The sequence below is a fragment of the Pongo pygmaeus genome, chromosome 13 (assembly GCF_028885625.2).
Source record: "Pongo pygmaeus isolate AG05252 chromosome 13, NHGRI_mPonPyg2-v2.0_pri, whole genome shotgun sequence".
In the NCBI taxonomy this organism is placed as follows: domain Eukaryota; kingdom Metazoa; phylum Chordata; class Mammalia; order Primates; family Hominidae; genus Pongo; species Pongo pygmaeus.
Window position 1 is genome coordinate 123,115,458 of NC_072386.2, and position 24,121 is coordinate 123,139,578.

Sequence of the window (24,121 nt, forward strand, 5' to 3'; positions counted from 1 at the left end):
GTGAGCCACTGAGCCCAGCCCAAATCTATATTTTTCAATTTCCCTTCATTCCGTTGCTTAAATTTGGGAACCATTGATCTAATCCAACTCTAGCTTTTCCTTGTCACCCATCTCACAGGAAAAAAAGAAAAAAAGCCCTTAGGATCCAAGAGGGTGACTCACCCGAGTCCTCCCAGTGGGTCAGCATCAGCATCAGGCTTGGAATGCATTTCGTGCTCTGTCTCAGGTGTGTGTGTGGCGCAAAGAGCAGAGGTGGGGAGGGGTTGTGAGTGGAATGGGGGTGAGCGGAGGATGGAGTCTTCGACTTGGAAGACAAGTGTAAATGACCCTCTAAGAGCCACGCCGCTTTGAACGCAACCCACTGGAGATTCTCGGTTCTCCTGCATCGATTCAGGAAAACTCCAGACAAGTCCACACTGGTAGCCACCAAGAGTTTCTTGAAAGAAAAGTACAAGCCGAGCCGGGCTCTGTTGGCGTCCCGTCGCCAAGGAGACGGGCCGTTGCATTCGTCCTCCAGGGGTGGTCTTGGTTTTCTTTCCTCTCCCAGTCCGCAACGCGGGGCCCAGGAGACGCCCTGAGGATCCCGCGGGGCTCCTGCAGGGCTCCGGGGCTCTTTGCAATGAGGTGCCGGCACGAGCGGGGCGCGCCTGGCTCCAGAGGGGTCCTGGCATCTGAGTTTCCCCCTCAGGATCCCAGTGGTGCGGCCCGGGCCGCCCGGCAGGCACTTCGGAGATCCCGGCTGTGCCCGACTTGGGGAAGCGCGCCCAACCCAGCCCGCCGGCCGGCTCCCCGGCAACCCCAAGGATGCCAGAGGCCAGGAGCTCCGGCCCGGACCTCGCGCGATGGAGGAAGCAGCAGCAGCCTGTGCGCCGCACGGTCAGCCAGGTCTGCCCGCCCCCGCGGCGGCCCCTGACCGTGGCGGACATCCGTCCCGGCATGGAGAACGAGCGGCTGGGGGTCGTGCGGGACTCCATGTTTCAGAACCCGCTCATCGTCAAGGTGAGCACCCCACGCCCACCGCGCTTTCGCTGTCGCCGGCTCCGGGCACCCGCGCCGCCTGGGGTCCCCACCCGCAGCGCCCTGGCCCCGCGGCCCGGGGTCCGAGCGCAGCGTGAGAAGCTCCTGCTCTGGTCCAGACAGGCCTGGACCCCCGTGCAGGTCGCGTCGCCTCTCTGAGCCTCGGTTTCCCCATCCTCGCAGTGGGATGATAATGGCACCACTAAAGGGACTGATTGGGAAGATTGAATAGGGTAATTTCTGCGGGACCCCGGGACAGCGCCTGACATGGGGTAAGGCTGCAATGGGGGCTGCTGTGGTTTCCCACAGAGTGAACCCACAGGGTGACAGATAGGTCGCACACGCCCAGCCTAAGTCGTGGCTGCCAGCCCTCGCAGGGTAAAGGCCTCCTCTCCCGTTCCCCTGCACGCCTGGGGTACGTCTATGCAGCGGTAGCTCCGTGTCTGTCCTGGAAGCATCACGTCGAATGTTCATTTCCATCCGATCATACTAATTTCATACCCAAATTACAACCCTAAGAGAAAAAAAGCACAATCTTTGGCCTAGGAGGCTCCGCAGACAAGAATGAGGGAGCTGCGGTTTCGGGCTGATCACTTTCCCTTCCATTGCACTTCCCTCCTTCCCACCTTTAGCCTCGCTTCCCGCTGATGGGAAACCAACACTGCTGTGGCGGCCACACCTTCCCGGGGGCCGCTGGAGAAGTCAGGCTGAGGCTTGGGGTCGGGGAGCAAGCCTCGAGGCGAATTTATCTTGCGCCGCTGGAGGGCAGTGCGCCTTTAAAAATGCGCCCCGCGTCCCAAGTGCGGGAGTGGAAGGCGCAGGTGGTAACCATGGATTCAACAACAATTATTTGTGTGACCGCCAGGCGCTGAGTAGAGCCCAGAGGTGGTGGTGGCGGTTTGTTTTTGTTTTGGGGAAAAGGGAACCCGTACTAGAATTAACTGAGTTAATTGGCTCCTGGCAAAACATTGACTCCCTCCTCTTGCCTTCCCTAAACTCGGTCCTGCAGAGGAGGAAGGATACTGCCCAGGCGCAGGCTGCACCTGGGGGAGGCTGGCTTACCACACTCGTGCCTTTCCATCGAATAGGCCCCTTTCTTAGTCCTCTCAAAGTGGAACAAGGTCCTTCACTTACTTCTAGGTGAGAAGAGCCACTCTGAGTGGACAGGCAGGACAGGCAGGTGGGGCTCATTATTCTTGGTTGAAGGAGAGAATCACGTCCGCCACCTCTGACTACCTGCGTTAAGGTTAGGTCGTTGCTTTTGTTCCAGTAGTTAGTAGTGAGCCAACTTCTTCCTACTGAAGTGTAAAGTGAGGGCATATGGAGTTATTCTCCATGGTGAGTTAGTGTGTGGTGCCCACGCTGAGCAATATGTACATACACACACATACATGCATATGCATTTGTGTATGCACCCATATACATACAGTTTACATCTATCATGCATACATGTATGCATATGTATAATATACAGGTACATATGTGTAAAATGTATGTACATATATGTAAATTTCCCCCTTCTTTTCCTTTTTCCTTTTGCTTCCCCCACCCCACCCAGCTATATCAAGGACAACATTTGGCCTCTGGATGGCACTAGCTGAACAGCTTCTAGGACCAATTCAATCCCTGATTTCTGAACCCAAGCTTAGGGTCAGAAAATGTACAGGAGGTGACTCACCCACGACTGGGGTTCTGTCTTCAGGGCACGAGATGCAGAGCAGGTCTGCCCTGGCCCCTGGTGACCATGCTGGAGCAGCAGGGCCCCACGTCCAGGCTCGTGCTCTCTGATGACGGAGCTTGGGGTTCTCTTCTTCCATCAGGGACAGCCAGGGGGCAGCCTTTACCTCTGGCTTTCCTTCGTGGGTTCTTCAGGGTCTGTAAGGCCTTTTCTGGAGCAGTTAAGATGACGTCCTTTTCAGTATTTACCATATATAATATTAGAATATCTTATAACTTTAGAGGTCAAAACCTGACATAAATAAAAGTTGGCAGAGAAACGCCACAAAAGGGAACCTTGAGTGTTATCTTTTCCGGACCCTTTTTGCAAATGAGCACACTGAAGCCACCTCTGTTGTTTTTGTGTGTGTGTGTGTGTTTTTTTTTTGTTTTTTTTTTTTTGCTCAAGGTTTTGGCAGAGATTGGGTTTGCAGCTTCGTTTGCTAACTCCTAGCCCAGCATTATTTTTACCACTCCAAACAGCTTCCTGTATTAGTTTTTTTAAAAAAAAATATGAAACAACTTTGGTGTTTTTGACTAAAGAAAAAGAGAAAATGGAAAATATGTGAGGTTGTGGAGCTTTAAGTTTTTTTTCTTTTCATGTTATGGAAATGTCTGCTGAGCTTGGCTTGTGGATTTCTTCACTGTGGCATGTCAGTTTCACCATCATAGATTTTCAGCTTCCCATAATAGTGTATGCCTTCCTGCTATGTATGGTAGAGGCTGGAAGTGCACTCTGCCGTGGTGTCTTTAGGAGGGTGATTAGAACTAAAGTATATTTTGGTTTTGTCTAAGTCTGAACCTGAAAGTGTGCATCTATATTGGAAGACTATAGCACCTTAGAAATAGGCATTTATTCTACCGTATTGGAGGGTTGTTTCATGGGTTGTTTTCTCCAATGAACAGAATCAGAATTTTTTTTTCATTTAAAATGTAGAAACACTGACTGAACAAACTCAACAGTGTTATTTCACATCCATAAAATTTACCAAGATGTATACACATCAGTTATTCAAGAATACGTCTGCAAGATGCCACTGTAACCAAGTGAAAAGTGAAAAACTGAGACATCCAAGCAGGTATTTTATCTACAAATGCTCAACAACCATTTACCTCATTTAAAACCAAGTCAACTGGTTATTTAATAGGAGTGATTGAATCAAGTCAGTGTCTTACGTGGCCACAAAAGATGTAAATATTTTCCATTAGAAAGGGTTTCAACTCTAGTGTAGACAGTGATGTGCAGTTAGCCAGTTTTCCTTCAAATGTGACTCTCTGGGAAGAATAAAATTAAATAGAGAAAGAACCAAGCTTCTCCCTGCTTGGTTCTCATTTCCCCAGAATTCTGTGACTCCACATAGAATCCTGCTACAACAGCCTTCAAGACTCCTTCACAAAACCTGTCAGGGTTGCACCTTTCCTGCCGTCGGAACTCAGCTGATAACCTGTCAATACAATATAGGGATAGACTGCTTGGTTTGCTCCCCTGACAGCCTTGGATCTTCCGTCGCCCTGGAGAGGCTGCCTATGTACGGGGGTGGAATTTATGGAATCGAGCACCCTTAGAAAGTGCAAATGATCGTAGCCCCCGATTTTTTCATAATTTATTATTGACGTTGTTTTTCTGTGGGGTTTTATGTAACCAATAAGAAGTGCATGCATTTGTAAAATAGAGTCATAGAGCAGACACAACACTTGGGGCTGGAAGGCATGTTACAGACATCAAGTCCACCTCCTTTTTTGAGGAGATCAAGGCCCAGTGAGGGGAACAGACTCATCCGAAGTGCTATCCTCACCTGGTGGCAGAAGTGGGATGAGACTCAGGTCTCCTGGCTGCCAGCCCCACATTCTTTTGGCTACAACATATGATTAATTAACCAATGACAATCCAGATTGGTAACATCATGTATAGCAGGCAGTCAAAAAGTGTTCACAGATGAATCAGATTCCAATATCATTTCATTCAATGTTCCTTCCAAAGTGAGCTCTACTGATTTCTTAGGACTTGTTGACAGCCAAGAAATATTTGTTGAAGGTTTACCAAGTGCCCAGTGCCATCCTAAGCTTTCCTGGGGGCATAGAAACAAGTTTAGAATTCAGCATTGCTGAATTTCACAGGAGTTAACCATTTACTATTTAGCTGGGGAGATGGGATACATGCACACATTTATAAATGTACAGATAGAGATGAACGCGAAGAGGCAGGCAGCTTAGCACAGCACCTGCCGTAAGGAAAGCTCTTGGGAAATGTTAGCTCGTATTCTCTCTCTCTCTCTCTCTCACATACACACACACACACACACACACACACACACGCATGTATGCACAAATAAGACAGGCATTGTGATGGGTCCCCACCCCCATAAATTTTCAAGTGAGCTGCATTGCCCAGAAGAGTTCAGATTCGTGGGAAGGAAGCTCTGGGCAGGTCTCGGGGACCTGGAACCGGAACTTGAAAAGTGAAAAAGCAGATTTGGGAAAGTCATTCAGCTCCATTCCACCCTCCTCAGCTCCTAAATGCTTGTAGGTTTTCATCCCAAGTTGAGTCCTAGTTTACAAGACCCGGTGCTGCCGCTGGGATCATTATCATTATCATCACGAGGAAGCGTTTATTTAGAGCCAGTGTGTTCAAATTGGATGCTCTACAAAATTAGGCAAACACACCATGCCCACTAATAGCTTAACATCTCTAATAAATATTGATGCTGGCAAACATAAAGGCACGGAGAGAGACCAACACAAAGAAGGCAGGCAGACAAAAGCCCAGTTGTACAAATATCCCGGCGTGGGTCAGTATTTTTATTACATTTGAGTACAATCTGAAAATGTTACACGCAGCTTTATTGTTGAAGAGAATATACCCCTGATTGCTCCAGTCCGTTTACATTCAATTACAATGTAATAGGAGAAAATAAAACCTTGGGAAGGGATTAAAAAATGAGCTGCCCATCCTAATGGCCCCGTCTTGGAGGGCCAGTGGGTCAGTTTCATTTTTCTAGAGAGTGCCGTGGGTTGATCCATCCTTGCAACTCTCTCCATCATGGCCCTTTTTTCCTTTTTTCTTCTTTTTAAACCAAAGTCTCCCACTTCTGGGTGCCCAGGTACATCCTTCAGTGAGTCGGGCTGAGGCAGGAAACTAACCCCCCTGCCCAGCCCCGTGGCCATTTCAGAAAGCCGAGCTGCCCCCTTCACTGGCTCGTCACCACCCTGGGGCAGCTGCTGCCCTGCCGGAGGAGCCTGCTGTCCTCTTTGTCCCTCTGAAGAAGGTGTGCTTTGGCTTTGAAGCGTTAATTATAATTAAGCACAGACCTCAACACTCAGGTTCCTCCTGTTGAACTCAGCACTTTCCTATTAGGTGGCTCTCAGAACACTGCGGGGGCATGGCAGGAAGGCTGTTCCTCCAGGAAAAATTCTGAGGCTGGGGTGAACTAATCAGAGGTCTCTTCTCACACCTTCCAGAGCGTTCCAGGCTCAAGCGTTGCTCACTGTATAATCCTGCCTGCTTGTTCTTTATTTTGAAAGACAAAGTTTTCTTCATTTACAACTGACCCTGCGGACGAAATTTCAAAACCCCGTTTTCTATTGCAGTGCTTTGCAAACTGTTCTGTGGTCTTCAGGAGCATTGGAGGTCTCGTGAAATGTCTGATTCAAACAGCCTTTTAAGAAAATGCATCTTTATATTTAAAGTTTAATAAAAACATCAAGATAATTAAATGTATTTTATATCAAATGCTAACAATGGAGACCACCAACATGTTAGCTATGCTTGGAGTTTGCTAGCTTTGGGGTGTTAATTCTCTCTGTGTGTGTGTGTAATGCTTGTAAATGTGTCACAGACAATGAACATTGTAACCAGGCATAGGACTTTGGGCTGAGTGAATCCCTTTGAGTAGGACAGTGTGCTGAGGGCTTTGCAGTGGTCCCTGAGACCTGGGCTGTGTTAAACCTTAGACTCGTCTGCTGGGCTCTCACTCTTGCCTCAAGAATCTCAGGTTGGCTGGGCAAAAACAAGGGAGGCACACAGTCACACTCATCCAGTGTCTGGTTGATTTTTGGCATATGCTATAACTGTTGATATGCTGTAACTGTTGAGTGCTTCTTATCTGATATTTGTTTTTTTTTTTTTTTTTTTTGAGACAAAGTTTGGCTCTTGTTGCCCAGGCTGGAGTGCAATGGCACGATCTTGGCTCACCACAACCTCCATCTCCCCGGTTCAAGGGATTCTCCTGCCTCAGCCTCCCTAGTAGCTGGGATTACAGGCATGTGCCATCACGCCCAGCTAATTTTGTATTTTTTTAAATAGAGACAGGGTTTCTCCATTTTGGTCAGGCTGGTCTCGAACTCCCGACCTCAGGTGATCTGCCTGCCTCAGGCTCCCAAAGTGCTGGGATTACAGGCATGAACCACCACACCCAGCCTTTTTTTTTTTTTTTTTGAGACAGAATCTCACTCTGTTGCCCAGGCTGGAGTGCGGTGGTGCAATCTTGCTCACAGCAGCCTCCACCTCCGGGGTTCAAGTGATTCTCCTGCCTCAGCCACCCAAGTAGCTGGGATTACAGGTGTACACCACCATTTCTGGCTACTTTTTGTATTTTTAGTAGAGACAGGGTTTCACCATGTTGGCCAGGCTGGTCCGAACTCCTGACCTCAAGTGATCTGTCCGCTTCAGCCTCCCAAAGTTCTGGGATTACAGGTGTGAGCCACCGTGCCCGGCTGATCTTTTGTATTAGTTTTTTAAAATGCCAGCATTTGATGGTCATTGGTAATGATTCAACTTTAAATAAAATTGTCCTTGGAATCTTCCTTGAAGCTCCTGCATCAGTATGTGAAGACCACAGTATAAATGAGGAGGGCTGTTAAAATGATTCCAGACTGCAGCTTTTGTTTTCTCTTTTCTTTTCTTTTTTTTTTTTTTTTGAGACGGAGTCTCACTCTTTCGCCCAGGCTGGAGTGCACTGGCGCAGTCTTGGCTCACTGCAGCCTCCGCCTCCCAGGTTTAAGCAATTCTCTTGCCTCAGCCTCCCGAGTAGCTGGGATTACAGGTGCCCGCCACCATGCCCAGCTAATTTTTGTATTTTTAGTAGAAACGAGCTTTCACCATGTTGGCCAGGCTGGTCTCGAACCCCTGACCTCGTGATCCGCCCGCCTCGGCCTCCCAAATTGCTGGGATTACAGGCGTGAGCCACCATGCCTGGCCGCAGTTTTTCTTTTCACACAACCACAAAAGATATCGAAATAGGTTGGTTGCCCAGGCAGATAGAAAATTGCACCTACTTCAGCAGAGAGGAAGGCCAGCAGTGTGGTATAGATGCCAGGTTGGAGCCAGCAGATCTTAGAGTGAGTTCTGTCTCAGCCACTTACTGGCTCTGCCACCCATGAGACTACTTACCCTTTAATCCTCAGTTTCCCCTACTTTAAAATGGAATGGTAATAGCACCCCAGCATGGGAGAGTTTTGAGGATTCAGTGCCCAGGAAAGAGCTTAATAAGTGAGCATTTTGTTATTTTCCATTATCCCGAGTCCAAATATTTATGTTTCTCAAAGCTACCTTATTGTTCTCAGCAACTGACTTTAAGTCAACGTTAAATGTCTGAACTTATGAAGAAATGGAGAATGAGACAAATCCACCTAAGTGCTTACATTTTTCCCCCTTTCTGCTCTCACTGAAAAATACTGTCACCCACCTCATCTCGTGTTTCCTGTGGCCATGTGCCCTGGGGCAGATGGGTGTGCCCTAGTTGTGAGTGAAACCATCCAATTTCTAGCACTCATGCCGAGCTTACCCTTGAGGGTTCTTGGGCAAGTGGCTTAATTTCTCAGCCTGGGTTTCCTTATTTAGAGAGTTTGGGTACTAAGACCTACCCTTCCTACATCTCAAGGTTGTAACGTGGTTGGATTCAAATGAGATACTATATGATGGAAGAGATTATGGCAAAGTGGAACGAGGCCAGGAGTTCTTAATTGAGGGGGGCAGTTGTGCTCCCCAGGGAACACTGGGCCATGTCTGGAGACATTTTTGGTTATTACAGCTGGGGAGGGGGTGCTGGGGGCATCTGGTGGGCAGAGGACAGAGATGCTGCTCAGCATCCTGCTATACACAGGACAGCACCCCCCACCCCAAAACAAGGAATCCTCTGGCCCCAAATTTCAATAGTGCCAAGGCTGAGAAGCCCCAAAAACCAGGAGACATGAAGGAGACGGGGGAACTTCGTTGTCCTTCACCCGTGGTTCATGGTCTCTTGAAACCTAACGCAAAGACTCTAGAAATGAGCTGGTTTGGTTTCAATTGCTTCTCTATCCCTTGTTTGCTTCCGATTGTCTTCCTCTTATACATTTTATGGCTATTTAAAATCCCCCCCATTAAATCCGTTTCCTTTCCCGAGTGATGTAGCTTACATGAGTTTGCTCGCTTTTGTCTGAGACTTGTCAATCTCTAGCCTCACCCATGTTGTCGTTTAAAAAAATAAAAAGCATTTCCATCAATCCATACAGTGTGGCTCAATAATTCATTAGATAAACTAATTAGCAAAGGGGCTGATTGTTGAGTAATCACTGACCAGTAGACAAGCTTTGTTTCCCTGGTGCACCAACTTCCAAGGATTTTGTTTGGTTTGGTTTTGTTTTCCTCAGCGTGAACTAATCTAAGATTTAAAACAAAATTGATTTAGTACACCAGAAATTAAGCTCACAGTGGGCCAGGGCCCCATCACAGTCTCTATGCTCTCATTGTGGCACTAAATACAGCATTTCAGGGAAGCAAATAAATGTGCTTTATAAAGAAAACAGCTGTATTTTTCCACCCAATCATTTAAAGGCACATCAGGGTTCGGGCAAGAAACTGACAGACATGGGTCAATGAACAGAAAGGTCAACATGAGTAGCACACAGGAGGGAGAATGGCCACCAAAAGGATTGTGGAAAACACATAATGAGCCAAAAAGAGGGATTTTTGATCTTTTATATGGACCAAACAATACATATTTGGGAGACCAGCGAACTCAGAAGCATACAAGATAAATTTCTTTGTGTGGATCGAAATCTTTTGTGTTTGTGCAGAAGAATGAAAGTGGAGGCTCAGAACTCTTTGATTTCAAAGTATGTATGGCATTAGTGAGAGGCCACACCGCTGCCAGGTGGCTGGCTGTTTGTAACCAATAGCACAGCGTCTAAGCCGTGCCGTGGCATCAGAGAAGCAGCCCCAGGGAGCCAAAGCTCGGATGCCACAGCTTCCCACAAAGATGGGACACCCAAAAAGGCAACGAGAGAGGTGATCTTTCAGCCACAGCATTTCTGTTGAGGGAATTAGAAAATTTACTGGCAGCTTTATTCGTTAATTTTACTGGACAATAGTGAATTTGGCCATGCCACCCCATTAAAATGCCATCATAATATCCCCATTATGTAGAATCGCATTTATATTCTCCATCTGCTTCCCAGGAGATCTTTAAGAGCCAAGATATTGGCTTTTTTTTCCCTTCGTATGCATTTAAGACTGCTAACGAACCCATCAGCCAATGAGCAAATATTTATCGAACACCTACAATGTGCAAGGGACCGGAGGAAACACAAGAGGTTGAAGACTTTGTGTCCAAGAAGTTGTAGTCTGATCAGAGAGAACCAGACTTTGCACATTAAAACTCATAAGTTATTAAAAGTGGGTGGCTGGGGGCAGTGACTCACACCTGTAATCCCAGTATTTTGGGAGGCTGAGGCAGGAGGATTGCTTGAGCCCAGGAGTTCGAAACCAGCCTGGGCAACATCATGGGACCTGGCATCCACAAAATTTAAAAAAATTAGGCGGGTGTGATAGTGCGCACCTGTAGTCTCAGCTACTCAGGAAACTGAGGCAGAAGGATCACCTGAGGCCAGGAGGTTGAGGCTACAGTGAGCTATGATCACACCACTGCACTCTAGCCTGTATGACAGAGCAAGACCTTGACAAAAAAAAAAAAAAAAGGTGGAAGGAGAGGTGATGAGAGGCCAGAATGCCACGTTTAAGGATTGAGGCAGGAGCAGTATCGGGGCTTTCCAGGCAGCGCAGACAGCTGATGAGGTTGGGCTGGGCCTGTAGGATGGACTAGATTCCACTAGGGGAACAGGACAGGAAGGGGACACCTAGAGCAAAGGCACATCACCTGGAATGTGCAAGGTGTTTTCAGCAAGAATGGACATGCCTGTAATCCCAGCACTTTGGGAGGCCGAGGTGGGCGAATCACCTGAAGGTCAGGAGTTCGAGACCAGCCTGGCCAACATGGTAAAACCCTGTCTCTACTAAAAATACAAAAAAAAAAAAAAAATTATCTGGGCATGGTGGTGCACACCTGTAATCCTAGGTACTCGGGAGGCTGAGGCAGGAGAATTGCTTATTGCTTGAACCCAGGAGGTGGAGGTTGCAGTGAGCCGAGATCATGCCATTGCACTCCAGCCTGTAGCCTGGGTGACAGAGCGAGACTCCGTCTCAAAAAAAAAAAAGAACAGAACAACAACTCTATGATTCTATCATTCATTCACTCACTGCTTTAATTAACACTTTTTGAGCACATAATGTGTACCAGGCACAGTACCAGGCACCAAGGATACAGGGGTAAACCCACCTGGATATAGGCTTTGTCCTTGAAGAGCTTACAATCTAGCAGGCAGAAGCAGACATAGATGAAAATCAACAGCAAAGTGGTACAGATGTGGCCACAGCCATCTGGACGGGATCCATGCCAGCACTGAGGGCAGCTCCATCTTCACCTGGACGAAAGGAGATGAGGAAAGCTCTCATAGGCTGATGGCTTGGCTTGTGTCTTTTTTTTTTTTTTTTTTTTTTTGAGACAAGAGTCTTGCTTTGTCACCCAGGCTGGAGTGCAGTGGCGTGATCTCGGCTCACTGCAACCTCCACCTCCTGGGTTCAAGTGAATCTCCTGCCTCAGCCTCCCAAGTAGCTGGAATCACAGGCGCCTGCCACCATACCCAGCTGATTTTTGTATTTTTAGTAGAGACGGGGCTTGTTTCACCATTTTGGCCAAGCTGGCCTCAAACTCCTGACCTTAGGTGATCCACCTGGCTTAGCCTCCCAAAGTGACGGGATTACAGGCGTGAGCCACTGTGCCCGGCCTTGGGCTGAGTCTTGACACAAAGATTAGCAAGTATGTGGGGGGGAACTGAAGAGGTGGGGGCAGGGGGAGATCCAGGTTTTGCCGGGCTTAAAGTTTATGCAATTTTGGGATCCCCCTTTAAGAAACAGAATACAGAATTACAAATAATTTTGAAAATTAAGTCCAAGGCCTTGGAATGTGCTGGAGAGTGACCCTGAAGCTAAACTTCACTAGTTTCATGGTAAATCAACTTTGGAAAGAGAAAAAGCTTCCCAGGAAAAGGGATAGCGTGTTCAGCAGGGCTGGAGTTTGGAGGGATGCACACTAGACTATTAGACTTGAGAATCCTGGGTTCTTCTCCAGGCTTCGTGGCATTCAGTCATTCATTCATTTCTTCACTAAGCATTGCACAGTTCCCCTGGACCAGGCACACCGGGCGCTGGCACCGCCGTGAGGAGTTCACAGTCTACTGCACACTCTCATTGGCTCTGAAACCTTGAATGAGTCACTAGGTGTCTCTAAGCCTTGATTCTGTACACCTGAATGGCTTCTCTCCCATCCTTCATTTGCTCATTTGACCATTTGCAAAATGTTTATTGAGGAGCTGTTATGTGTGCTGGGCCTTGGGCACACCTCAGTGGATAAGACAGCCTTAGTCCCTGCCAGCAGGTGGCTTCTTTTTTTTTTTTTTTTGAGACGGAGTTTCACTCTTGTTGCCCAGGCTGGAGTGCAATGGCACAATCTCAGCTCATTGCAACCTCCGCCACCCAGGTTCAAGTGATTCTCCTGCCTCAGCCTCCCCAGTAGCTGGGATTACAGGCTCGCACGACCATGCCCAGCTAATTTTTGTATTTTTAGTAGAGAGGAGGTTTCACCATGTTGGCCAGACTGGTCTTGAACTCCCAACCTCAGGTGATCCGCCTGCCTCGGCCTCCCAAAGTGCTGGGATTACAGCCGTGAGCTACTGTGCCCAGCCCAGCAGGTGGCTTTCAAGGCCCTGCAGAAGACAGACAGTAAGCCAAGGACTCCTCACTCAGGGATACACATTGCGGAGGAGTGCAGGGTGCTCAGAGGCTAGGGAAGCCCCACCTGGAGGATACCACGGATGCTACATTTTAGCCCAGCCCTTCGAGCTGAGGGGTCCTGGTCAATGAAGAGGTACTGGAAGTAGAGTGTGTATGTGTCCGTGTTCAGGTGAGCAATGGGACGAGACTATTCCAGGCAAAATAAGAGATTTTACGAGAAGACCCAAAGCAAGGAGGAACCTGGAGCTTTGGGGAAAGAGGGCCGGGGGCTGCAGTGAAACAGCAGGGAAAGGCAGCACTGAGGTGAGGCTGGGCAGGAAGTCAGAGGCCAGGGACACCTGCAGGGGTCAAAGCAGGGGGAATACACAAAGGGCTGAGAGACAGGTCCAGAAACCAACAAGAGGCTGCAGCAACCACACCTCCTTCCCTCCACTGAAGGTGACAACAGGCCGACAAAGGGATACACTCCCAGCGGTAGCGTGCTGCGATGTGACAGCTGGGATGGACATGTTAGTTACATCCTGGTCCCCAACCAGGCCGGGCACAGATGGCAGGACGTGTGCCTCCAGGCTGGTTTAGGGTTAGTGACTATGATTTGTTTACTTTTTGTAAGTTACATAAGCCCAAGTCCTCCGCGCTCTGTATTTTCACCAAGTCGTTCGAGGGAACCTGCTGGAGCAATTCCGGGGGGACCCTTAGGGCTGAGTGTTGGGCTTCGCGCTGCCTCCAAAACCTTTACAAACCATCACTGAAGATTTTGCTGTCTCTGTAGGCACCCAGGGGGCATAAATTCGGAGGTTTAAGCAAGTCTTTTAAAAACTCCTCTTCTAAAAGGAAAGCGCCTGTTGGGCGAACCTGAAAGCTCTGTCTTTTCTTAGGCAGCAGCTTGCTTCTTGGGGAGATCTTCCCAGGATCACCTCGCGGGTTGCTCACGGGCCTGACTTCTCCTGGAGTGGGAGGATGAGGAGGAGGCTGAGCCTGGAGTCTGGGTTTCCAGGAGGCTCCTGGCTGTAGACCATTTGATCAGCTGACACTCCAGTGTGTCCACTGACAGCAGCTGCCCTCTGTGCAATGTGCTCACTGTGTGCCGGGCACTGTGCCTCTCCCTTACATCTTTGCAACAATCCTGAGACAGGATGACTATCATTCCCATTTTACAGATGGGGAAGCCGAGGCTTATAGAGGTCACACAAATTGCCCAGAGTCAGCCAGCTCATGCCTAGAGGAGCCAGGCTTCCAACCAGGTCTGTCATCCCAAAGCCTGAGGTTGTAACCGCTGTGCAGATCCAAAGAACTTAGTGACATCAGTGGCCATCACTTGTTGAGTACCTGGCCAAGTGCCAGATCTTTTACATATATTATCTCAACTCTGGAAGCTCCGTGTCTTGAGCCCAGAAAGGCTCAGAAACATGCCCAACGCCACATGAAGAGTAAATGGCAGGATTGGGGCTGGCAGTGTGTCCTGAGTGAGTCCATAGCTTGTCATGCTTCCTACGTGTTACGCCACACTGCCCGTTACCCTGGGAGACCCCTTTGTCCTGATGGGAGAGAAGAATCCAGTTAATCCATGTCCTTATCACCTGCGTCTGTATCTATCTGAAGGGTCAAGCTCATCTGGGGATGTGTTTTCTGTTCTCCAAGGACCTTACAGTCTAGTTGAGCAGAAAAGTCGCATCACACACGTGCACCTACGGCCAGAAGTTGACTGCACAAGGCTGAAACCAACGCAGCCAAGACATCCATGGCTGTTAAAAAAAGAGTTAGGAGGTCGGGCGCAGTGGCTCACGCCTGTAATCCCAGCACTTTGGGAGGCAGAGGCAGGCAGGTCATGAGGTCAGGAGATAGAGACCATCTTGGCTAACATGGTGAAACCCTGTCTCTACTAAAAATACAAAAATTAGCCGGCATGGTGGCGGGTGCCTGTAGTCCCAGCTACTCAGGAGGCTGAGGCAGGAGAATTGCTTGAACCCAGGGAGGCAGAAGTTGCAGTGAGCCGAGATCGTCGTGCACTGCACTCCAGCCTGGGCAACAGAGCGAGACTCCATCTCAAAAAAAAAAAGTTAGGAAGAGGGAGCAGCCCTAGCCTGGCCTGGTCCAGAAAGACCTGTGGAATTGCTGGAGGGCTGAGAAGAGGAGGGACAGGTGTAGACAATGGCTAGATGAGGTGAGAAATTGGCGGCCATGAGCTTGGGTACATCTTCAGGGGAAGTCTGGAGGGAGCACGCTACCAAGAAGGCGGCAGAGGGAGGTTCCTGGGAAAGGGACGCTGGGATCAGGTGAGGACCGCTCAAGGAGCCTTCACTTTGGGTGTCACCACTTGAAAGTTTAAAGAAGAGACTCAGGATAAAGACGCATAGATACCGGGTTTCCCACGGATGTCGGATTTCAGGTTATTCCAAACGTGCGCATCTGCCGGCCAGGGAGCCAGTATGGCTGGGGGCAAAACCTCCATCAAGGCTGAGCAGAGCGGCCTCCCCCTTTTCAAAGGAAAGGCGTCCCCTCCTCCTCTCCCAGCCACGGCTCCCTTCTTCTCCCCACCTCCCTAATCAGAGAGAGCAAATTGTTATCAGATTAGCGCCAGCAATGAAAAGCACAGTCCCGCTCACCCTCACAGTTAGTTAGCATTTAGATAGACTGGGACTGGGGCCCACACAATAGGCATCAAAGCCCGTCTCAGGGCGGCGGGAGGGATTAATTTCTTTAACCAACAGGCCTGATCTGGCCTAACTCATTACCCTGCCTTGTCAGTGTGGATGTTAGGTTCGATTGAAGATTATACCATTTAGGCCTTTCCCTTGTTTTCTGCCGAAATCTGGGCTATTGAATTGCACATTCTTGCTTCGCCCCCATCAATACTCAGCGGCCTGAGGTTCTAATTCTGCTTCATTTAAACTTCATCAACTTTTCCAATCAAGTGGAAGGATCCGAAATAGGCTCTGTGAGCAGAAAGGCCCGATTCCCTTTGTCAGATAATTTATTCTGTTTTCTCCTCCCCCACTCCTTTGCTCTCTTTCTCTCTCCAGCCTTGCTCCCCAATCCCCTCTCTCAATGCTCCCCCCTCCTTATCCCCATGCTGAAAATGAGATTACAGTATTTAAATGACTATGGTAATCAATCTAGGGACCCCGAGCTGAGATTGAGGTTAATTTTTCTTAGCAGAACAAAGAAGCGTGATGCCTTTGGGGATGTGAAGGTGCAATCTGGGTTTCTTGCTTGTGTTTCCCCCCGCCCCCGAAATTGCAGTTTTAGGAGTCTTTTCTTGTTACTAACTAGGCGCCGAGTGTGATTTTTAAAGGCAGCAGCCCCTAAGAGAGCAGAAATGTAATTTTGAGCTGATAAACAGCTAACGGCCTTCAATCAACAATTTTAATAGGAAAAAAAAGTCACTTACATGATATGGGTACAGATCTAATGAAAGGGTGATCATTTACCTTATTTATTTTTAAGCACACACGGAATAATTTCCCACTGTGTTAGAACTAGTAATTACAGCCACACGGTGTGCCCATAAACTTTTGAATGAAGAGCCTTGTCACTCAGACGGCCCTCTCCCTGGCAGCTTTTGCTGCTATAAAAGTTGAGATTTTGTCATGTTTTGGCTAATTGGAAACCGGGTCATTATACCATTGAAAATCTACATGAAAGTGACTTGTTCAATTGTTACCTGAAGCATTCACAAGCCGGCCAGTCATTCTGCTGAGAACCCCGCCCGCCTCCCCCAGCTTCTAAAACAGAGAGAATCAAAATATGTATATTTCTTTGTCTCCCTTTGCTATCTTGTCAGAGCTGTTTTACATGCTGCCACCCAATGTTATCTTTTATTTGTGTCAGGAGAAAGGATTTGACAAGTTCAGTATACAATGTTCATTTGGCAAGGCAAATTTTTCATACCAATTTTGAGTTAAGAAATGAAACTATCTTTCAACAGAATGAGCAACATCATTTTTGGACAGACTTATTATGAGAGAGAGGATTGCAGAACTTTATTTCCTTGCATGATCCCGAAAAGTCTAATACATTTTTTTAAAAGTAGGATCCTGTTTCCACTTGCAACCCAAGTTGGGGGAAATGAGAAACAACAGTAACGTCTTCAAACAGGGAGGCCTAATGTCACATTCCCCCCCCAACCCCCCCCCACCCCGTTCCCCGCCAGTTATTAAAAGGCTGGAATAAATTGTTCCTCTTCTATATTATAATGACTTTGCTTCAGACCCTTTAAACTGTGGGTGAGTTTCTGACAGTCATCCACATTTGCAAAGCAAAATATTTATTAACCATCATCGTCTAAAGCAGCAGTGGAACCTGAGGCAACCTTGTTTGTGCAGAGTGAGATTCCGCTGCCCCCGTACCCACTTTCCATCACTGTTTGCCTAAAAAAGAAGACTCTCTCACCCTCTGTGCTACCGAATTCATTTGGGGCAGTGGTTTATGGTGACATTTTTCTTTCTTAAAGCAAATATTGACTCACCATGGGGAAATTAAAACTCCATTAGGCATCGCTACATTGTCGAGCAGCCTGCATTACAGCAGTCAAGCTACTATTAATTGGTTTCTTCCTCAGGAATAATTCAGGGAGGGCAGAGGGAATGGAGAAAGAGAAGATGGATCTCAACCGTAATTCCTTAAAATGACACCATCTAAATCAGCAAAGATGATCATTATGTGGTTATTAATCTAAATATAAAGAAGACACTGCCTAATAACAGGATGAATTTATCCATATAAGAAGCCTGCAGCTGAGTTATTTCTGGGCTGGAGAGAATGCATTTTAAGACACAGGTGGGCCAGCCTTGGCCAGATTTGGGCCAGAACCGGCTTCCCCAGAGCACAAGAAGCCCCGATTCTTCTCTCCTGTATCTGGGTGAAGAAGTTTTTGTTTCCTGCAATAAGGTAATTAGCTGTTCCTGCAGCCCACTCACGACTTCTTTCTCAGCACCAACACTCTGCTTTTTCACCCTGACCATTCCCTCCTTGGCCATCCAGCAATTCCCGCCGTGCCCAGCCCATCCTATGTCCCACCCACCCCACTAAGACTTCTCCAGTCCTTCTCGGGTCTAGCGGCTTTGCCCTCTGTATTAGGGCCGCCTAATGAATGACCACACATCAAGTGGCTTAAAAACAGATATTTTGGCTGGGTACGGTGCAATCCCAGCTACGTGGGAGGCTGAGGCACGATAATCGCTTGAACCCGGGAGGCGGAGGTTGCAGTGAGCCGAGATCACGCAACTGCACTCCAGCCTGAGCAACAGAGTGAGACTCTATCTTAAAAAACAAAAAAAAACCAAAACAAACAAACAAAAAAAACCAACAACCAGGTATTTATTCTCTCAGAGTTCTGGAGGCCAAAGGCCTGGTTCCTCCTGAGAGCCGTGAGGGAAGGATCTATTCCAGGCCTCTCTCCTGGTTTGTAGATGGCCTCATGTTCCCATGACATTCTGCCTGTAAAGGTGTCTATGTCCAAATTTCCTCCTTTTATAGGGACAACTATCTCCTGCAGTATCACCTCATAATTAACAAATTATCTTGCCAATGACCCTATTACCAAATGAAGCCACATTCTCAGGTACTAGGAGTTAGGACTTCAGCGTATGAATTTTGAAGAGACAGAGTTCAACCTCTAACATTGTCCATTGACCCCATGGCTCAAGTTTGTTGAGCATTAGATTCTTTTTTTTTTTTTTTTTTCTTCAGAGACAGGGTCTTGCTTTGTCACCCAGGCTGGAGTTCAGTGGTACAATCATAGCTCACTGCAGCCTTGACCTCCTGGCTCAAGTGATTCTCCCACCTCAGCCTCTTGCATAGCTGGGACCACTGGGGCATGTGTCATCATGCCCAGCTAATTTTTAAGTTTTTTTTTTTTTTTTTTGTAGAGACGTGGGTCTCCCAGTGTTACCCAGTCTGGTCTCAAACTCCTGGGCTCAAGCAATCCTCCCGCATTGGCTTCTCAAAGCGCTGGGATTACAGGTGTAAGCCACTGCACCTGGCCAGAGCATTAGATTCTTAATAACTGCAAGGAGCCGGGCACAGTGGCTCACACCTGTAATCCCAGCACTTTGGGAGGCCGAGGCAGGCGGATCGCTTGAGGTCAGGAGTTCCAAATCAACCTGGCCAACATGGCAAAACCTCGTCTCTACTAAAAATACAAAAAATTAGCTGGGCATGGTGGTGGACACCTGTAATCCCAGCTACTTGGGAGGCTGAGACAGGAGAATCACTTGAACCCGGGAGGCAGAGGTTGTAGTGAGCCAAGATTGCACCATTGCACTCCAGCCTGAGCAACAGAGCGAGACTCCGTCTCAAAAAACAAACAAACAAACAAACACCCTGCAAGGGAAAAACACACCTAGATTACCCTGGAAATGAGGTTCCTTCCAAACAGCTGGGGAGATGCAGAGGTAGGGGCCATTCTCTTGCCATCCATAGTCTGGGTTTTGAGACTAGGGAACACACCCAGGTCCCAAGGCCTTCAGGGCACAGTCAGCACTTTGAAGACTCCCCTGCTCTGTTTACATTGGCATCACCAGGCTGCGATGGTGTTGGTCAGGGTCCCACCAGGCCCTCTCTGACCATTGGCTTCTGTCATATCTCATTCACATGTGACTGCTTTGGGCTTGGGTCCTGGTCTCTGGTCCCTGAGTTTTGGTAAGAGTAACAAGGTAATCACTAGAGTGTCACCCTGCATGTTGAACTGGGGACCTCTGTCTTGTTTTCTTTCTTTCATGATAATGGTTTTTCTCAAATGTTTGCCTATTCTTGGTTGGGTATTATATTTTTATTTGCCATTCCCTAAATATTTGCCTGTGGATGTTTTTTCTCTCACTGCTAGAGATTGCGGGGAGAGGCAGGCTAGATTGGAAAGTGAGATAAACTAGTGGTTTTTCTTCCGAGTATGGGAATAAAGAGCTACATGAGGGTACCTTTAATCTCTCCTTTCCGGCCAGGCACGGTGGCTCACACCTGTAATCCCAGCACTTTGGGAGGCCAAGGTGGGCAGATCACGAGGTCAGGAATTTGAGACCAGCCTGGCCAACATGGTGAAACCCTGTCTCTACTAAAAATACAAAAATTAGCCAGGGGTGGTGGCGGTGCCTGTAGTCCCAGCTACTTGGGAGGCTGAGGCAGGAGAATCGCTTGAACTCAGGAGGCAGAGGTTGCAGTGAGCCAAGATCGCACCACTGCACTCTAGCCCAGGTGACAGAACCAGACTTCAACTCAAAAAAAAAAAAAAAAAAAAAAGCCGGGTGCGGTGGCTCATGCCTGTAATCCCAGCACTTTGGGAGGCCAAGGCGGGTGGATCACAAGGTCAGGAGATCGAGACCATCCTGGCTAACACGGCGAAACGCCGTCTCTACTAACTAAATACAAAAAAAAAAAAAAAAAAATTAGCCGGGCGTGGTCGTGGGCGCCTGTAGTCCCAGCTACTTAGGAGGCTGAGGCAGGAGAATGGCGTGAACCCGGGAGGCGGACAGTGAGCCGAGATCGCGTCACTGCACTCCAGCCTGGGCGACAGAGCAAGACTCTGTCTCAAAAAAAAAAGTCTCTGCTTTTCATGATCATTGCTTTAGTCTGAATGCAAATGCCACCATTGCTTTCTGCTTGGTGAGAGGCTCAGTTAACCTTGGAGGGGAAGAGGTTCAGTTAACCCAACTGCTTCCAAAGCAGCTCCCCAGATAGTCCACGACTGCTGCCCCAGAGCCTTCTTTTCTCTGGTACAGGGGGTCTGCACTTGGCGGTCTCCTGGGCACTCCCTGGCTCCATGGCCGTCATCTCCTACACTTATTTCTGGTGGTGGTTTCCTCTGGTTTTGCTTTTCTGTTTGTCTGATTCTGTCTAATTTCTATCATTCATAAATTTTTTTAAATTTCTGGTTCAGTGATAGAGCTCTCTTTCTTATTTTCTACACTATTTTGGATATTTTGCCTTTTGGAAAATACTTTCTCTGTCCTTTCGTGGCATTTGTGGGATGGGGGGAGAAAAAGTAGACGAATAGCTTCAGTCCTCTGTTTTGATCCAATCTCCTCATTTCTCCTTCCTAAGATTTTTGCAAGCATTAGATCTCATAATAAACTAGTAAGGAACATTCCAAATCGTAGCCTGAAGATAGTTACGTTTATCCCCTACAAAAAGAGTTTTAGAAACTACCTTAGCATCTACTTATACTGCAGCCAAGAATGTTTCCATTTTTCCCAATGACCAGAGCTACCCTGTGAACTAGAAAACCACTTCTTTGTTGTGATCTGAAGAAAAGCCCTCCTGTCCCAGTCGTTCCTACCAGATTGCCAAGGTACCAGGAAATCTCAGCAGAATCCCTGTCTTATCTGACGCCTCTGGGACCTCAGTCAATATGTCGGAAGGAAGAAGCAGCACTTCAAGCTATTTTTACCCAGTAACAGAAAACTTGTTCCTCTTCTGTTCATGGCCAAGTAACCTCCTATCATATCAGCCCTCCCAGAGATAACATTTATATACTCCAGATAAAATGTAAAAAAAAAAAGAAGATACTAGGAAGTGAACAAATGCAGGCAGATACAGCAGGCAGATGAGGGAGTCAACACGTGGAGGAAGACAACAGCAGGAAATGACTTTCCTATTTTAAAAATGACCTTTATCCAAAGGCCAGGCTACAGTCAATGCTGCACAGCATGTCTACAGTTTGGATGGAAACCTGTGATTCTATTCAGCCTGCGGTCGAAGAACCAGAAGACAGAATTGGAGCAACCACTGTCACTGGAAGGTGAGGGAAGAATCCAGGAAAGGAGAGAGCCAGAGAAGGGAAGTCCAAATTCAGGGTCTCTGGATAATCCCTGAGCCCATACAAAACGGACAGATACTACAAAGCCCACATAAGGCTAAAATAACAGAACTTAGACATGAACTTCCGTCCACTGCAGAAGAGGCAAAGTTTGCACTTTGAGTTCAATCAAGTTAGCTTCTTGCAAACAAAACAAACAAACAAAAAATGTTTAAAAAGAACATAAATAATCCAGAGTCTCTACAATGGGTCAGTCACAATGTCCAAGGCACACCTCAGAAGTATATTTGACACACAAAGAAATAGGAAAATATGACTCATTCTCAAGTGAAAACATATAGAGTTGAGATAATTATCCAGAGTTAGAATCAGCAATCCTGAATTTAAAGTGGGTGCTCTGACTGCGCTCAAGATGTAAAGAAAAATATGTTCTCAATTAATGAAAAGATGGGACAAAAAGTAACCCACATGAATCTAGAAGTGAAAATACAATGTCTGAAGTAAAAATTCACTTAATGAGCCCAACAGCAGAATCTAGATAACAGATGACTCAGTGATCCTGAAGATATACCAATAAAAGTTATCCAATTGAGGAACAGAGAAAAAAGATTGAAAAAAGTGGGCAGATCCTCAGGGACCTGTGAGACGGTATCAAAAGGTCTAACATGTGTACCTGAAGGAATAGTAGCCCAAATTTCCCCAAATTTACCCAAAGACATATTAGGTTGGTGCAAAAGTAATTGCAGTTTTTGCCATTACTTTTGCACCAACCTAATACATCTCAGTGAATCCCAGAAAGATTTATTGAACTCCTGGCCTCAAGCAATTCTTCTGTCTTATCCTCCCGAGTAGCTGGGATTCCAGGTGTGAGCCACCACTCCTGGCTATTCAAACAAGATTCCTAAAAAATAACAAAACCACCCGTGTGCACATCATAGGCACATTGTGAAGAACCAAAAATAAAGAGAAAATCTTGAAATCAGACAGGGAAAAATAACACATTGCATATCAGGGAGCAACAGTTCAAATAATTACAGATGTCTCGCTGGAAACACGGAACCCAGGAACAGAGACCTTGGCCCAGAGTCTTCTTTTAGAACTTCTAGTTCTGTAAAAGGACATCAGGAAGCAGGACACAATATAACTGAGCCTGGATTTGGGGAAGGGCAAAAGGGTATTTTGTGGAAGAAATGTGTGGTTTCGGGGACAAAGTGGAGCAGAATCCCTAGCAAGATGTGAACAGAGTCTGAGGGCTTACATGGGAGGAGTTGGGTGGCTAGGAACCCATATTTGAGAATGTCAGCTTGACAGTCTTGTTGGGAGCCAGACCCATCCATAGACTGTAGCAAGGACTTTGGACTTGGACAGGTCTGCAGTTTACCCCTCCTTCTGCTGCTTGCTAGCTGCATAACCTCAGATAGCAAGAGGGTCCCTTCTTAGTCCTTGGTTCCTTTTTTTTTTTTTTTTTTTTTTAAGATGGAGCTCGCTTTCTCGCCCAAGCTGGAGTGCAGTGGTGCGATCTTAGCTCACTGCAACCTCTGCCTCCCAGGTTCAAGCAATTCTCCTGCCTCAGCCACCTGAGTAGCTGGGACTACAGGCATGCACTACCACGCCCAGCTAATTTTCATTTTTTGTTTCGTTTTGTTTTGTTTTTGAGACAGTCTCACTCTGTCACCCAGGCTGGAGTGCAGTGGCGCGATCTCGGCTCACTTCAAGCTCCGCCTCCTGGGTTCACACCATTCTCCTGCCTCAGCCTCCCAAATAGCTGGGACGACAGGCACCCGCCACCACGCCCGGCTAATTTTTTTTTGTATTTTTAGTAGAGATGGGGTTTCGCTATGTTGCCCAGGCTGGTCTCAAACCCCTGACTTCAAGTGACCCACCCCACCTTGGCCTCCCAAAGTGCTGGGATTACAGGCGTGAACCACCATGCCAGGCCCCTTGGTTCCTTTTCTATAAATGAGGGCTGATAATAGCACCTACTTCATGGGGCTGTTGCAAAGATGAAATGAGACAGATGTGTGTAAAGCTAAGTGCAGAGCTTGCTCAACGGTAAGGGCCTGAGAAATGGCACTTGCTCTGAGGGCTGCTGCTGTTCTGTTTGCCAGCCGTCCTCGTGTGTGAGCTCTTCTAGCCTTTTATGGCCCTTCTTCCCTCACCACTCTCTGTGAGTCGTGATTGCGCCAGGCAGTACACACCTTCTCACCTCTATGACAAAGGACAGCCCAGATGGCATAAACTAGCCACCTGCCTGTGGGCAGACTGTCCTCCACCCCGACCTGAGATGCCACTTCACTGCGCTCCCCACACTTCCCCTGTCCTCACGTGGCTATTCATTCATTTTTTTTTTTTTTGAGTCAGAGTCTCACTCTGTCACCCAGGCTGGAGTGCAGTGGCACAATCTTGGCTCACTGCAACCTCCACCTCCTGGGTTCAAGCAGTTCTCCTGCCTCAGCCTCCTGAGTAGCTGGGATTACAGGTGCGTGCCACCATGCCCAGCTAATTTTTGTATTTTTAGTAGAGACGGG

General features: G+C 47.6%; 1 protein-coding gene across 2 annotated transcripts in view; it reads left to right on the plus strand.

Moving 5' to 3' along the window:
* The first annotated feature begins 713 nt into the window (after positions 1 to 713).
* Positions 714 to 24,121, plus strand: part of CFAP77 (cilia and flagella associated protein 77) — a 160,616-nt gene continuing 137,208 nt past the window's right edge. The window contains exon 1 of one of the 2 annotated variants that reach the window (XM_054502286.1): positions 714 to 999. In XM_054502286.1, the coding sequence (XP_054358261.1) occupies positions 805 to 999 (195 nt within the window). In that variant the 5' untranslated portion in view covers positions 714 to 804. The remainder of the gene's footprint in view (positions 1,000 to 24,121) is intronic. The other variant, XM_054502287.1, reaches the window with a different exon arrangement.